Here is a 16,319-nt window from a genome sequence, read left to right as displayed (position 1 = left end):
GCTCTAGCGAGAGTCCACTTGGGTGACCAATCGAGGAAGGCGCTGAGCGTTTCCAGCACGTGCGGAAGCTGCAGAGCGTCCGGGCCATATTGACACACACACGGGCGCAGGTCAATGGTTGGACTCCCCCAAACTCCTCGGCATCCGAAGGTGGCAGCGGGTTTGACTCGGCCATGAAGAGGCTCTTGCGATCTTTTAGCGTACCGAAGAAATAGCGTGAAAACGAAATGGGTACATTGAGTGCCTACCGTAGTGCTACGGCCGTAGGCTGGGATAGCTTGGTAGTTTACATTACAATTTCCCCAAAGATCACGCCGCGAATAGAATAAGTAAGTCACATTGCCAGAGCATTAGAGCTATAATTTTAAGGGTGGGGACGGCTGGCAAGAACGTAATACGAAAATGGTAGGACAAACAAAATACAATAGGAGTTTGGTATTTGATATGATAAATGAACAGAGAATCAGCATCCTTTCCGCGGGGAGTAACGCTAGTACTGTGCACTGCCCGATATTTACGTACCTTATATCTTCATCGCGGAAACCCATAACATTGTATTACCTGTTTAGTTAGATGATAGGAAATACACAAGACAAAAAAGCGTTCTTTCTTCAGGTCTGACGCCCAGACAGCAAATTCAGGAATGGACCGCGGTGTTGTTGGAGTTTTGAGAGATTCTGACCAGGGAACTTCAACGAACTTTAACTCTATCGAATTTGTCCATTTAAATATCTACATTTCTGCAACTTCATCTGATCGGCTTCAAATAATCGGATGTGGGCTGCGCTAGCAGCTTTAGCGTTACTGCTATCCCAGAAATATATTGTACTACCTCCATGTATAAAGAGCATCTGAAGTGCTTATCCGTGAAAACGATAGCCAGAGGTCACGCATCGACTGTGTTGAGGCGCTAGAATACCCGGAGAAGGCAGTTGTTGCACGAAATCAATCGTCAAAGAGTCGAGACATCAGGCTCAGACTCTGGAGCTCTTCCGGTTCATGCACGTAGAGCCACTCCGCAATCTCCCAACGTTGCCGTGTATTAGTATCTGCTTCAGTCATGACAGCAGTCAGCTGGCAAATCATGCGGGCCGCCTCGTAGTGTCCATTGCGTAACGCGGCTTCAACTCCAAAACGGGTGTGGCCTTCATCTCGGGCAAAGAGTAGGCAAAAGACCATTCTCGCCTGGCCTCGCTCCGCTGCAAGGTCGATTGCATTAGTTGTGCATCCTTCAGTGCGGTTCTCATCAAGCCACCCCAAGGTTTCAATGTGGTCGTTCTTGGCGGCCCCGTCCATCGCACGCGTCGTACAACCCTCTCGTCGGTGAGCATGAAGCCACCACACGATATCCAGATGCGCATTTTCAGCAGCACCGTCCATGGCGACTGTTGTGCAGCCTTCGCGACGATGAGCATCGAGCCATTGCACCACATCAAGATGGCCGTTGGTCGCGGCGTTATCCATTGCGTCGACAGTGCAGCCTTCACTGCGGTTCTTATGCAGCCATTTAACGACATCAAGATGCCCAGCTGCGGCTGCCATGTTCATTGCGGCAGTGGTGCAGCCTTCTTTTCTGTTTTCACTCAGCCATTGCACCAACTCAAGGTGACCATTACCAGCCGCTGAATCCATGGCATCCGTTGTACATCCTCCGTGCTGGTTGACGTGTAGCCACTGGACGATGTCGAAATGATTGTTCTTGGCAGCTCCATCCATGGCAGCGGTGGTGGCTCTCACTGGCGTGTTCTCATGGAGCCACTTGGCTATATCAAAGTAGCCGTTGTTCGCTGCGAGATCAACCGGGTTGCGAGAATGCTCCCTGTTTCCCGCGGTGATCGTGCATCCACGTGACAATATCCAGGTGTCCAGCGTCCGCAGCATCGATGAAGGCCCGGTCGGTGCAACCCTTGATGTTGTGTGTGTAGAGCAACTGGATGGTATCCAGCCGTCCATCGCGCGCAGCACTGCAGTCGCCGTCCTGGATGCAGCATCGATCAGCGTGATTTTTCACCACCCAATTCATCACATCGGCATGCCCATTTTCAGCTGCCCGATCGAGGTCGAAGCTCACCCGTGACGCATCGAGACCGTCCACATCTACCTGGTCCATAAGCGACTTGACGACTTCCAAGTGACCACCATCCACGGATCCTTGGACTGCTGCCAACGGGTTCGTTACTTTTCCCGACAGTCCCCCGGCCCACTTCAACATCTCGAGGTTCCCATTTCTTGCTGAAATCTCCGTCCACTCCTCCATCGATGACGGCAACACCGTCACCACTTTCTGCTTCATCCTCTTGGCCAGCTCGAAGTGGTCGCCCTGCACGGCCGCAGTCACTTGGTCCTCCCCCCACCGCATGTCACTGCGGTGGTCCACCAGCCACCGCAGAATCTCGCTCCTCCCGAGCCTCGCAGCCTCCGTCACCACGGTCGAAGTCACGTAGAAGCCTCGGAAGTACTCGGACAGCAGCTTCACCAGCGCCAACCTGTCAGACTTGATGACCAGCAGCAACGCCTCCTCGAACTCTTTCTGGCGGTATCCATGGATCCTCAGGCCGCTATCTGCAGGCGCCAGGGCGTCTCGCTCTAGCACGCGGTAGACCAGCCGCTGGAAACCCGAGCCAAAGGCCTGCACCAGCGTCCACCTGGGGGACCAGTCAAGCAACGCCTGGAGATTCTCCACGACGCTCGGGAGACGAAGCTGACGCTGGAGAGCAGAGACAGCGCCTCCTCTGGAGCCTTGTCCAGCGCTGGCAGGAGCACTGGGATCTCGTCCGGATCGATGCGGCGGCGCTTGATCAGCATACTCACTCACAGGCAGTCGATCTGATGATCTGCAAGTAGGGGCTACTGTTGCGGTGGACACCATATTTGCCTGGAGGAGACGACGATCTTGAAGCGTCGTCGTCTCGAGTTCCGCGCGCACACCGCGACGCTGTTGTCGCGAGACTGCGTCCTGGACGCGGATCTGCAGCAGCCGTTGGTCACCGTTGTGGCGCTGTCTCGCTATGGGCCGGAGGCGCCGCGCCTGCCGCACGTCGTGAGCTCCTTGACCAGTTTCCTCGACTACACGCTGGCTCGAGCGTGCGCTGCCGATTCTCTGAGTTTGGCGCCCCGCCTCATCGCCGAGGACGAGATGGAGCCATTTGACAGCGGCAAGAGGGACCCTCGCTTCCGCCAGTGGCGGTTTGCCGAGTGCATGAGGAAGGCGGTGGCCAATGACAGCTTGGAGCTGGTCAAGCTGCTGGCCACGCACTTCACGGGCTGCCACGTGCCTCAATTGATGATGCAGAACGCCATGAGCCATCACGAGATCGCCAAGTGGCTAGTGGCCAATCGCAGCGATGCGCGCTGGGTCAACCACGCCGTGACGAACGCCATCAGGACGAACAACTTGGAGTTAGCCAAGTGGCTGAACCAGAGGATCGACCGCACCCGGCACTTGTCAAGATGGATGGAAGCTGCGGCTGAGGTGGAGATACTGGAGTGGGTCGACAGTCTGTCGGACGGCATCGAACATCACATGGCGCTGTCTGAAGCTGTTCGCCACAACCAGGTGGAGGCGGCGGCGTGGTTCGTGGCTCGTGGAGTCCTGGATGCTATGAACCACTCGATGTTCCGTGACGTGACGCTGGAACGAGGAGCCGACCAGTTGAACTTCGACGTGTTGCAGCAGTTTATTCATCTCTTTGCTGGGAGATGCAGCATTATCGAGGCTGACTGCCACGCCGCGCGCCACGGACGCTTGGACATCGTGCGTCTGTTCCATGAGAACCGCGTCCCGGTCAAACGACGCACTGAGCGCTGCTGCAGGAGCTGGCCACCTCGAGATCGTGCAGTGGTTGTACGCGCATCCCGTGGCAGAAACTAATCCTGCAAAGGCGATTGATCTCGCCGCCAGAAACGGACATTTGGAGGTGGTCAAGTGGCTGGTCACGAATACGTCGGAGTCGTGGACGCATGCGGCGATGAAAGGGCTGCTGAGCAAGGGCATCTTGACGTCGTGAAATGGCTACATGAAAATACCCACGATCGTCGCAAGCTCTGCACTAAATCCGCCATGGATTTGGCAGCTGGCAACGGCCACCTCAGTATTGTGCAGTGGCTGCACACGAATCGAAGCGAAGGCTGCACAACTAATGTAATGGAAGGGCCTGCCGCAAATGGTCATCTCGAAGTGGTTGAGTGGCTCCATGACAACCGGTCGGAGGGCTGCACTAAACACGCCATGGACGCCGCCGCAGCAATGGGCCACCTCGACGTTGTCAAGTGGCTGCACACTCACCGAAGCGAAGGCTGTACAACTCTCGCCATGAATGGAGCCGCCAGAAACAACCACCTTGAGGTCGTAAAGTGGCTGCATTGTAACCGAGTCGAGGGCTGCACCACCGCGGCAATTGACAACGCTGCACAACAAGGCCACTTGGAAATGGTCCGCTGGCTGACAGCCCATCGACAAGAAGGGTGCAATACCGAAGCCATGGAGTGGGTCTCGCTTCGAAATCGCGTGGTTCCTCCACTAAACGCGTCCAGAATTGGACATTATTCAAGCGTTGAAAAAGTGCAAGTACGAGTACTTTAACGCGTCGCGCCGTTGGGAATTCGCCGAGTGGATGTACATCCACCACCGCGAGCAGTTCGAGGCCACGATTGCAAGAGATCTCTTCGCTTACTGAGCGAGCCCGGCCCACGTGCAGTCCATTGCGTTAGTCGCCTCCAACGTGAAGTAGGGTGCAGTGCTTCTTGGAAAAGATCGAAAGTGTAAAACCGACCACAATAATGGTTCCACTTGCCTCACAGATGAGAAGAGCTCAATAAAATAAAAATCTGCCCCCCCATAAAAGGCATTATCTTGCACTTCTAATCAACAACGAGCCGTTCCGCAATGCTGATCTCAAACACGACAGGCTCGCACAAGTATGCCCACTCCACAAACTCCCAGCGTCGGTTCTGAGTGGGACATCTCCTCAAAGCGTCCACGACATCGTACTCTGGATGTCGTTGGAATATCCACAATGCAATCTCAAAGTGCCCACCAAGTACGGCCGACTCCATGGCAGCGGTAGTGCATCCCTCATGACGATAGCAATCCAGCCACTGAACCATCTCAAAATGGCCTCGTTCCGCAGCACTGTCCATAGCTACCGTCGTACATCCTTCCGTTCTGTGAGCGTCCAGCCATTGCACAACTTTAAGGTGATTATTCCTTGCCGCTGCGTTCATTGCGCGGACCGTGCAACCTTCGCTTCGGTGGACGTGTAGCCATTCCAGTACATGCAGATGTCCATTTTCAGCGGCCCGATCCATTGCATCGGTCGTACAGCCCTCGAATCGATTAGTTTGGAGCCAAATCACCACATCGAGGTGACCATTAGCTGCAGCCTTGTCCATGGCGTCGGTAGTGCAACCTTCGTGTCGATTCGCGTCGAGCCACTTGACCATTTCAAGGTGCCCATTTGCTGCTGCAAGATTCATTGCATCGGGCGAACAGCTCTCCTTCCTGTTCGCATGAAGCCACTTGACAAGCTCAAGATTTCCCTCTTCCGCTGCAGAGTCCATGGCGATATTCGTGCAACCAGCGAGTCGGTGTTTGTGCAACCACTTCACCACCTCGAAATGATTGTTCTGCGCTGCACCGTCCATCGCGAACGTCGTGCATCCTTCAGACGTGTTGTCGTGGAGCCACTCAACGATACCGAGGAATCCGTTCCGTGCAGCTAGATCAATGGCTTGCCCAGGTAGAGATCCTTTGGGCCGATGGTCATACAACAACGTAACAATGTCGAGATGGCCTCCTGCAACTGCAGAAGTGAAGGCTCGCTCAGAACTGCACTCCACGCCGCTCTCATAAAACAATCGGACAATATCCAACCGCCCATTCTGCGCAGCCTCGATGTCGGCACCGTTAACCCGACAACTTTTCGGGTGATGACAGAGCAGCCATTCCAGAACGTCGAAATTCCCACCGCCAGTTGCTCGATACAGATCGATCTGGAGCTGAGGCGGATTAACCTCATTCATCTGCGATAAGTCGTCCCCACGTGCAGGCTGGCTCATGATCCACTTGACTACCTCCAAATGCCCGTTATCCACAGCTTCACACACCGCATTCCTTGGATTCACCACTGTCGACAGACTGCAAACCCATTGGAGCATCTCTAGATTCCCCTTCCCCGCCGCAATAGCCGCCCACCTCTCTAGCATCACGACGGAAGCTGTAGTCACCTTGTCCTTCATCCACTTGGCCAGTTCAAAGTGGTCTCCTCGAATCGCAGCCGCTACCTCTCGATCCGTCCACCTCACGTCGCTCCGGTTGGCCACTAGCCACTGCAATATCTCCACTCTACCCCTTCTCGCAGCCTCCTCCACCACTGTCGAATGCATGTGACATCCTTGGAATTTCGTCGACAATAGCTCGACTAGCGTCATATTCCCATCTGAGACCGCGTTGAGCATCCCTTCCGTGAACTGCCACTGTCGGACGCCGGGGAGCCGTAACCCGCTGTCCAGAGGTTGAAATTCTTGCCTGGCAATGATCCGACCCACTAGAAACGGCAACTTGGCGTTGCAGGCCTTCGTGAACGTCCATCGGGCGGACCAGTCGAGCAATTCGTGGAGCTTCTCGACCACGTGGGGCAGTCGCAGCACCTCCGGGCCATTGCGACACACGACGCTAATGCAGGTCAGTGCGGGGATTTCGTCTACTTCCTCGTAGTCCAGAGAGGGGGTGGGGGCGTGCATGGGGTGCAGTGCTAGACGAGAGTATTGCGCCGCCATGGTTTCGTGAGATATATTTACGCTGTTCGGATTTCTAAACGGATTAGAAATGAAAATGCACGTTTATAATTTAGGGTTTTAGATTGGTGTTATCACAAAACACTAAGAATTGTGGCACTTTCAAGAAAATTCCATTTCCTGGCAAGGTTACTACCTGTATACAAGTACGTATGTAGAGAACTGTAGTTTCTGGAGCTAAAATGGCGTTGCTCCAAAAATACTCCTAGGAGTTACAGGGTTACCCGATAGCTCCACTGGAGTTAAGTATCGGAGTATCCGCCGGTATTATATCCGTAATATATTTCCGGATTATCTAAGATAATCCGGATTTTATCTAGCTCCAAGTCCAAAATAGCTCCAGAAACTACAGTTCTCTACAAGAGAACTGTGTCGCGAAGTGGAACGCTCAAAGCAGAAACCTCGTCTTGTTGACCCGGAAATGCGATTGTCCAGACCAAATGGCCGCCCGTGATGTTCATCCTGGGTTTATTTTCCACCTTCACCCCTCCGGCACATGCCCTTGTGCGCCACTTTCAAGGTCAACCCTTTGATGCAGTTGTCGCTGTCGAACTCACACTGATTCAAGTAGGTGACGCAGTTACTTCCACACACGAAATTGATTACCTTGGTACATCCACCCGTGGTGCATTCGCTGGAGCTTTCGATCGCGGAGGTGACGTCGATCAACTGTAAGAAGCACCACCAAAGGGGCGAACTTCAATTTGTCTTGAATCAGGTGCGGCGGGAGTGTTCTGGTCTTCGAGAATTGGGAAGTGACTGCCAGATTACCGAATAAATTGCGTTTGACCTTGCCTGTGAGTTCTCCGACTGAGTTTTTTTATTACTAGACCACATGCCGTTATCATATTCGTCTGTTTGAGTAATGGCGCAAGAATCCGGCAGACCAGCGTCTCAGATTGCTTTGCACGATACAGTGTTGACCTTCCTTCTGAAAGGGAAACATGCACTTTTAAATACACGTTAAAATGCTATCAATAAAAATATAATAGTTAAACCAACATTGGGAAAAAGAGAACGATGATTTTGCAGAGAAGTCCGACCGGACTACTGTAGTTTTACAGTACGCATTGCCTATGGGCATCGTATCATCAAAAAGAAAACTTGATATAGGATAAATAATCGCCACCATATAGTACAGTGTATGATAATCTCCGCAGTGTCGTCGGTGCGTGCCAAGGGTGCCAAAGACTGCGCAAAAAAGTCTCCGTGTCCTGTAGAAATTTGATCGCTGCTCTCCTATAGCTTTAACGGCATATGCTATTGAACCAGCAAGTGGTAGCAACTTAGAAACTACAGTGGCTCCTACTTGTAGCGCAACTCATGTTCCTACCCAGACGCTGATCTGTCGGATTCTAGCGACATTACTCAATCGCACGATTCACCAGGAAACTATAACGGAGCTTGGTCTAGTAATCATGATTTATATCCGGAGGACGCAGGCGTGAACGCGGGAGTCACTTCCCAATTTTCGACGACCAGAACACTCCTACCTCACCGAACTGAAAACACCATGAAGCTCGCCACTTCGGCTGTATTCGTCACGCTCTCGACCATCGGCACTTCCTCCGCCGTAACCTACAGCGGCTGCGTTGTGCTTGAATCCTGCCCCACGGAGTCCAATCTCATTTGTGGAAGTGACGGCGTCACCTACTTGAATCAATGCGAGTTCGACAACGCCAACTGCAGCAAAGGCAGGGCTTCGCATTAACCACCTTTTGAGCTGTACCACTACAGGTAATACGGATGAATGGTGCGCATTATTATAATAGCATGCTGACAGAAATAGACAGGGTGTGTAGTAATACAGTACTACAGTAGTAGATACAGCAGCAGTCTAATGAGCTCCCAAAGATTTACTAGGATAAACTGTAGTATTCAGATAAGTGCTATTCACAGCTAGTAAGTACGAATTGAGAGCTGACTGGATACGATTGATCTCGGAATCAATTCGGCGGAGTTGGAAGTAGATGGGTGCTGCTTTGTAGTTTGCTGTTATACTGTTGCGTAGTCTACTGTAGAGTCGTGCGCATTTCGTAGAGAACTTAAATAATAATGAATGAAAGTATAGGATGGAGCGCGTTTCGGTGGTTCGATATCTCGGTCATCCATGCCACGGGAGCCCAGATCGACAGCAGGAGTCCTATTCAAGCCCATTGCGTGCTAAAATGTTGGGATTCAATGCCATTTGCGGCCACTCTACGTACTGGTAGACATGGCCCCGTCTGTATTACGACCGTAATAATACAAACTACAACTATAGTAATGCAGCTAATACATAAGCCAGATAGTGGTGCACCCAGTAGCAATACAGTAGGCATGGGGTGCTGTATTAATACCGTATTGAGTATTACCACTTAATGCGAAGCCCTGAGCAAAGGTTTAACTTTACAAGTGGCGCACAACGGCATGTGCCGGAGGGATGAAGGCGAGAAGTAAATTCAAGCTGGCAGTCAAGCGCAAGCTATTCGAGCTGGACGGAATCGTTCACAATCATCGGGACAACCGGTTTCTGCTTTGAACGCACTAGGCTTGGGGTGGTATAGTCATGTAACCTTGCAGGATAATGAATTAGCGTTATTATGCAGTAAATCTCTGCCCAAATGTGTTCCTTCTGCTCTCTCCGTAAGCACTTCTAGCGCCGTGCAACCGCTCTGCAACGCGCCCAGCCATAATGTGGTTAGCAATCGTAACGTCGAAGTTGTGGATGCTGTAGCTAATCGCGACCTAAACTATAACATCGGACTAGCAAGCATGGCGGGCCCGTTGCAATTGTACTACACCTTTTCAACTTCAAAACTGCAAATTGTAAGTTCAAAACAGCAAAAGGCAAGATCAAAACAACAATACTCTATTAATGTATATTACAAACTGAATGATATCTATCATCGTATACGATTATAAAGTACAATTTGCCTATTGGCTAGCTATGCTGCGTGCCAACCAATGAGCTGTGTATAAAAGTACGAAGCTAGCCTGGTCTCTGCTCGTGCAGTTTTGAACTTAAAATTTGCAGTTTTGAAGTTGAAAAGGTGTAGAATTGAAAAACGACAAGTTTCTTACATGCACTGAAAACCTTTCAATCCCACTGTCTTCCACCGGTTTACGAGAGAGAAGGCCCCAGGTCTTGCTTGACCTGGTGACGCATTATTTCGGAGCCAGCTGAAGCTGGCACTTTGACGCCAAACTAAGTTACCCCTAAGATTATTCTTCTGGTTTGGTTGACTTCCTGAGGTCGTGGGGAGGCGGAGGCTTGAGGGGATGTAGTTTGTAGATATAGTAATGAGGGTAGGCGGGTTTCGAAACAGCATACTTAAGTAGTAGTTTAGAACGTAACTGAAATGAATAATAATCACCGAATAAATCAACACATCATACTACATGTACAATGTACAGCAGGAAGGCCAAAGTGAAAAACTAAGAGCTCAACATTCCGACCCACTACGCTGCTAGGCAGAGTAATACTAAGTACTAGCCAACTGGCTTGCGATTTCATGGTTAATTTTGCGAGGATTTCGGGGACGAGTTTTGCGTTTTTAAATGGGTTCGAAATGTAAAATGGTTTAGGAACTATAATATTTTCTCTATAGTTTACAAATCGTGAGCTGGTACTATTATTTTGGATACAACCCGCATACATCAGATCCTATGCAAACATAAATTTCGCGATACGATACAAGTTATCACTGACTTGGAAACACTCTGTACTGACAATGCATAAAACTGATCCTCATTGCTCAAAAGCTCTCGATTTGCCTCACAGCTTTCACACTAGGGCATTTGCTCTCGCACGACGTTAGAGTATCCTTTTGGAGAGAATAAGGCAACACTCTTGAACGGTAGTCCATTGCAAGATCATTCTTAGGTTATCACATGTCGAATTTGATGAAAGTTCTGGCCCTCGAAAATTGCCAAGTGAAGTATTGAATGGTGATTACTGTTTGCGCGGACTATCATGATTACTTCGGGTGGCTTTCATGACAATTCGCGATTTTAGTTCCTCGCGAATCGAGCGATTGAGTGGGATACCGTATCTCTTGGAATCCGACAGATCCGCGTGAGTTCTTCGCCTTCATTATTACGCGAATCAAGGGGTATGGAGCTGATCGATGCCTTGAGCTTATACCTCTAAAGTAAAGTGAGGATTCAATACAGCGAAGTTTCAAATAAGTCAGGCCAGAGGACATTGAAAAAGTTGTCATCTGGATAAAAATGAAATTCCTCGATTCGCTGGAACCGACAACAGAGCCTAGTATAGTTAGTAATCACGAACAGACCAAAAGTAATCACTACCGCGCTGTTTCACCTCCAACATAACTCGTCCGTCACTGCCCAATTTTCGAAGACCAGAACACTCCGACTCAAGTCATCATGAAGTTCACCGCTTTGGCTGCACTCACCGTACTCGTGATTGTTGACGCCTCCGCTGCCGGCACCTCCGGCACTGACGGCTCCGACTGCTCCGTGATTTATTGTGCCAATGAGTCAAATCTCGTGTGTGGAAGTAACGGCATCACCTACTTAAATCCCTGCGAGTTCGACAAAGCCAAATGCAGAGACTCGGGTTTGAAAGTGGCGTACAACGGCAGGTGCCGTCGAAGCTAGAAGATCAGCCCAAGGTCGTTGCCAAGTCAAGGACGACCAGTATCTGGGAGTAGTATAACCATTTGATAACATTGCAAGGTAATAAACCAACAAGAAGTTGTCATTTCTGAAGATTTTATGTTGGGTTTCAGGCGTCTTCGAGATAAGAAGATTAAATGTGACTAAAAGCCTTAAAGCAGCACACAGCAATGCAAGTCACCATGTTGTTTCGTTGTCGGCTCTTGGACCATGTAAGTCTCGCGGTATTGCTTCATTGCACGTTGAATCGCCAGCCATACCAACGAAGTCAGCGTAACCGGGCAGAAGCGAACCGCTTCACTTTGCTCCATACTCGTGATAACACCAGCAAAGTATCCAGGTCGCATGCTCAACACTGGGCCGCCCGTCATTCTGGTTTCCAATTCCCCCGCTTTAGTATCGCTAGGGGTTCCCAGTTCCAACCGAGCGAATTTCTCTTTCGTGTCAAGCGGTGTCCGAACTCGACCAACAGTAATCGCAGGTGTGGGAAAGCCAATGTCGTCTACTCCAAACGGAGCGAGAGCCATCGACTCGTTCGTGATAAAGAGATCATCAGGCCTAAGGGGTGGAACCGGGAAATCGCCTTTCAGCAGTGAGAGCGAGACCCCCGAGCACTGGAAAATCTGGACGTGGGTGCAATCAAGCCGTGTGCCATCGAAAAACGTGACCTCGGAGTGTCGGTGGTCCGTGTTTTCACCTTGGAAACTTCGACACGAATCGTTCATTGTGAGTAAGAAGCCGTCTTCCGAGATGCAGAAGCCCGTGTTGTAGCAACCCTCGCCACCATGGGCGACCTTCACGATGGAGTAAAACGCTTCGCTGACGTGGCGTAGGTGTTCGTCGACCGGAGTTCTTGATGGCGGCATGTGCGAATTCCACTCTAGTTTATTCTTCTTCAACTCTTTCAGACGGGTTATCTGCTGCTGCGTGTGCATTCGCCAGTAGCACTCCAGATTTTCCACCCGCTTAATTAAGTCGGCGACTTTCGTCTCCAAAGTAGCAAGGTTATCTGGCTTTGCAGGTGAGGTCGCCTCCATTAGACAACTAAATGGGAAACCAACTTGTGAGCACTATAAGGAGAAGAATACCCCTCCTGATTGATGTCTTCACACCTTAATTATGTACCGATGAAATCTCCGTGAAAATGTGTATATTCACTCGCTTAATTGATCACTACGTCTTCATTCAGCGCTCGAAATCCATTATAGTAGGCCGCCGCTGCATCTTCCTCGCCAGCCATGACATCCTCCTCCCCAGGCTTTTGCAGCACATCGTATCTCATAATGTTCGTCGGACCGCCGTACAATCCGAGAGCAGGCATGTGACAGAGTCGAGGGCGCGGAACCGCAGGCTTTGCACTGGCTGCAGCATCTTGAGCCGTAGTTTTTGCAGCTTCAGCCGCAACGCTAGTCCACTTCGACTTCCAATCGGCAGCATTATCAGTTCCCGCTTTCACGTACTCAAGGTGAACAGCGCGATGGTTCCCGCGAGTCTCCAGTAATAACTGTAGCAAGTCCCGATTCTTCACCGGGTTCCCACTCGAGGTGACCCAGCCGTCGTACATCCAGTCGATCACCCATTTCCGCATTGAATTCACGACAGATTCGTCGTTCGAGTAGACCACGAGCGTTTTACTCTGCTGCGGATCCTCAAAGTTCGCTCGTCTCAAGGCCTCGAGAAGTGCTAAATACCCTGCACGCTTGAACGTCATGAAGGGTCCCTTGACTCTCTCCACGATGTCCCACGACCGATTGTGCGGACAAATACAAGCGAAAGCGGCGTGGCAGTTGTACTGTCTTGGATTAATGACATTCCCAGCGCAAAATGCCACCAACGTTTCCGGCTTTTCGACGTCAGGAAACTCATAGAGCGACATCCCACGTCGGTACGCTCTCCACGTCCAGGAATCACAACCTTCTAGATGCCCCTGGGGATCCACCATGATGCCCCTTTCGCCAAATAATGTTTCCGCCTCGGCAAAAGACGACAGCCCCAAGATTTGTCCGCGTTTGTCGCCTTGCGCTTCAAGCTTTCGCGCGGCCGTGAAATTGGAGCAAACGCCCTCGTATCGAGTGAACAAGACGGCGTAGAACTCCTTCCCTTCGTCGGGATTGGCTTGCATTTGACCTCGTTGCCGTGTGCTGGGAATTCGAGTTGTGTGCTGGCAAACGGGAATTTCTCGAGAAATGACAAAATACGACAGGTGTCAACTTCAAGGCAAGCATGTATCCATCTATCATAATCATCTCGTCCTTGATTCCTTCACCTGCAGCACTCCTAGTGACGAAGTGTTGGCCAAATCATAGTGTCGAAGCGTTGAAAGTAATCCAATGGCTACATGCATAGAGTTTATGAGCTCACAGAATCTCTGGCGGCAGCAGCTCATGCCGCTCATTATCCGATTTGCTTGTCAAAGCCGCTGCCACTGCCACTGCTCGTGACTGAAGCCTCCAGCGACTACCGCAGCGCCGGCAAGATCGTCGAGCTTCCGATTCCAAAGGCCAGTGCTGGCCACGTCCTCGTCAAGAACACGGCTGCCTGTGTGGCTGCCTACGACGTGCTCGTGCTCGAGAACCGCTTCGTGCAGCAGCAGGAATTTCCGTTCACTCGAAGCTGGTGCATCATACAAAGTAGAGGTGCACTGCTACAGTAGTTCGAACTCGCTCTAACCACTTTGTCGTGGATTTCCTGGTTGGAATCGTGACTGAAGTTGGCGAAGGCGTCGACTCTGTTGCAGTCGGCGAAAGCGTCACGTACATCGGTGCGTTCTAAAGTTTAGACTCTAACTAGGGCTTCGCGGGGGCTGAGATAGCGAAAATAAAACAGAACAGATATACGCACAGCGCGGACGACTGGTGCGCCGCAAGTGCGGCGCGCCTTAGTCGTCCGCGCTGTGCGTATTATATTATGAACATCCACAACTACCAGATAAGCAGCTTCTTAGTGCAATAACCCACTTGCGATAATATCAATTTACTTTCTTACCTCCGCGCTGTTAATAATCACATACAAGCAAGCTATTAGCTGCAACAGCGCCCTGCCAAGCACTTACCTTCGTGCTGTAGCTTCGTCCTGGTGTTGCGTCTTCGGGTCGGGCGTGAGAATGGGAAATGGTTCGAATGAAACTTGATGATGCGATTGATGCTTCCTCACCGATTGAGACCGACTAGATAATTATTTAGATGACCTATTAAGTTTACTTTCATAAATTTTCAATATATGATGGATACTTAAACAGGTGCGATACACACACGGCTTCATGCGACACCGATTTAATCCTGTGCCGGATCAGTAATATTTTAGCAAATACCCCTCCGTGAAGGGTATGGGCTCACTTCGAAGATAATTCTTACACTACTTTATCTGCAGCCCCTGGTGCCTTTGCCGAGTACGCAGTCGTCCCAGTCGAAGCAGTGGTCAAGGTCCCGCCCAGTGCAGCGGAGACCATGTCGTTCACGTCCGCCGTGTGGGCCCTGGCGTCGCTGGAAGAAGCGGGTGAGATGAAGTCTGGGGGTGAGACGGTCTTCGTGACCGCATCCGCTGGAGGCACCGGCCAATACGTTGCCAAGCTCTCCAAGAACGCTGGCAACACGGTCATCGGCATGACGAGCTCCGACCGGAAGGCAGATTTCCTGAGGGGTCTTGGATGCGATCGGGTCATCAATTACTCAGTGGAATGTGCTGAGTAAGGAGTTCCTGTAACGGACTAACTGCAGCCCGTTACGTGCTTACACAAGCAGAGGAAGTAGTAGGCAAATTGAACTCTGGTATTAAGTGCCGAGACGGTCTCGGCACTCGAGACCGTTCCAGCCATTAAACCTATAGTGGGCTCTGATTGGCCACCGCGCACACGCGGTGGCGCCTGTGTGACAGTGGCCTGTCACACCACCCCCTACTTAAGATTGGAACATACACATATCTAAACTCTAGAAAGGAACTGCAGAGCTTCGCGAGGCGGACGTGACGCTACTTGGCAGGCGCGGGTCGACGGCGCGCGCGAAGTGAGTGAAGAAGCGCAGTAATGTCTCGGACGTCATCAAGGGCCGGCTGCTGCGCGACCGCAGCAGCAGCGTGGGCTTCAACGGAGCGATCTTGGTGCAGCTTGCCCGGCGCTGGCGTGGCATGAAGCGAGTCCGTCGCGGTGGTACGCACCGTAACTCCACCGTGGGTCAGGTCGCCGCGAATCCTGGAACACCGAAGGTCGTCCGTCGTCTGAATTCGAGCATCGCCGTTGGGCTGTCCGCTCTTGTGAGGCTCTCGTTGAGTTATGCACGGCTCGCCGCCGCGCCCTCTGCAAGCGACGTCTCGTACGCCGCCACGCAGTCGGGGACATCTGCGAGTAGGACCTCGCGTGGCTCCCAGCTGTCGTCCATCGGGCCAAGCCATCGAACCAGATACCGGCGGTGCGAAGGTATCTCTCCATCGCGGCGACGAGTGCCGCGATCCATGCGTGCGCGCTGCGGTGCATCTCGGTGGTCGTCGTGGTTGAGAAAGGCTTCGCCAATGTGACGCTGGTTCGCAACAGCGTCCACTAGGGGAGCAGGACCGTCGCGCTGGAATGCAGATGCGCGAACCTCGGGCTGACGCTGCGATGGCACAGCGTCTTGATCGACTTGGGCATGGTCATCGGCGCCACCGGGAATGGCGGCGGGATGGTATCGCCGCAGTCGGCCAACGTAGAACGTAGGGTGCAGCCGGAGCGCCGTAGGGAGCTGCAGCGTGTAGGCGTCGCTGAGTACCTTCGTCACTTTAAAGGTCCAATAAATCGGGGCGCGAGCTTGTTCGCGCTCAAGTTCGTCACCAAACTTGGCGACATGCCCGTCGTAGAGAGCAGTAGCCGATCGCTCACGGCGAACGTCTCCAGATGTCGTCGCCCTCGTCGATCGGCATATTCCTCTTGC

General features: G+C 51.7%; 6 protein-coding genes across 6 annotated transcripts; 2 read left to right on the top strand and 4 right to left on the bottom strand.

The window, feature by feature from the left end:
- Positions 1-945: 945 nt before the first annotated feature.
- On the bottom strand, positions 946-6,741 carry PHYSODRAFT_494306 (hypothetical protein; the record flags this gene model as incomplete). Its single annotated transcript, XM_009524066.1, has 3 exons — positions 946-1,730; positions 5,154-5,729; positions 6,102-6,741. 3 exons carry the CDS (start codon positions 6,739-6,741, stop codon positions 946-948), a joined length of 2,001 nt encoding a protein of 666 aa, XP_009522361.1.
- A 522-nt stretch (positions 6,742-7,263) lies between these two features.
- On the bottom strand, positions 7,264-7,449 carry PHYSODRAFT_493210 (hypothetical protein; the record flags this gene model as incomplete). Its single annotated transcript, XM_009524065.1, has 1 exon — positions 7,264-7,449. A coding segment is annotated over one exon (186 nt), but the record flags the coding sequence as incomplete, so codon positions are not given.
- Positions 7,450-11,166: 3,717 nt separating this feature from the next.
- PHYSODRAFT_490751 (hypothetical protein) lies at positions 11,167-11,400 on the top strand (the record flags this gene model as incomplete). The annotated part of the gene is made up of 1 exon (XM_009524064.1): positions 11,167-11,400. The coding sequence occupies one exon, from the start codon at positions 11,167-11,169 to the stop codon at positions 11,398-11,400; it is 234 nt and encodes a 77-aa protein (XP_009522359.1).
- A 170-nt stretch (positions 11,401-11,570) lies between these two features.
- PHYSODRAFT_298099 (hypothetical protein) lies at positions 11,571-12,455 on the bottom strand (the record flags this gene model as incomplete). The annotated part of the gene is made up of 1 exon (XM_009524063.1): positions 11,571-12,455. One exon carries the CDS (start codon positions 12,453-12,455, stop codon positions 11,571-11,573), a length of 885 nt encoding a protein of 294 aa, XP_009522358.1.
- Positions 12,456-12,952: 497 nt separating this feature from the next.
- PHYSODRAFT_385436 (hypothetical protein) lies at positions 12,953-13,279 on the bottom strand (the record flags this gene model as incomplete). The annotated part of the gene is made up of 1 exon (XM_009524062.1): positions 12,953-13,279. A coding segment is annotated over one exon (327 nt), but the record flags the coding sequence as incomplete, so codon positions are not given.
- Positions 13,280-13,756: 477 nt separating this feature from the next.
- On the top strand, positions 13,757-15,107 carry PHYSODRAFT_327833 (hypothetical protein; the record flags this gene model as incomplete). Its single annotated transcript, XM_009524061.1, has 3 exons — positions 13,757-14,048; positions 14,129-14,179; positions 14,788-15,107. The coding sequence occupies 3 exons, from the start codon at positions 13,757-13,759 to the stop codon at positions 15,105-15,107; spliced, it is 663 nt and encodes a 220-aa protein (XP_009522356.1).
- Between the last annotated feature and the right edge of the window lie 1,212 nt (positions 15,108-16,319).

Source organism: Phytophthora sojae, assembly GCF_000149755.1.
Source record: "Phytophthora sojae unplaced genomic scaffold PHYSOscaffold_3, whole genome shotgun sequence".
Lineage (NCBI taxonomy): Eukaryota > Oomycota > Peronosporomycetes > Peronosporales > Peronosporaceae > Phytophthora > Phytophthora sojae.
Note: the sequence above shows the minus strand (reverse complement) of the source record. Positions and strands in the feature narration are given on the sequence as shown.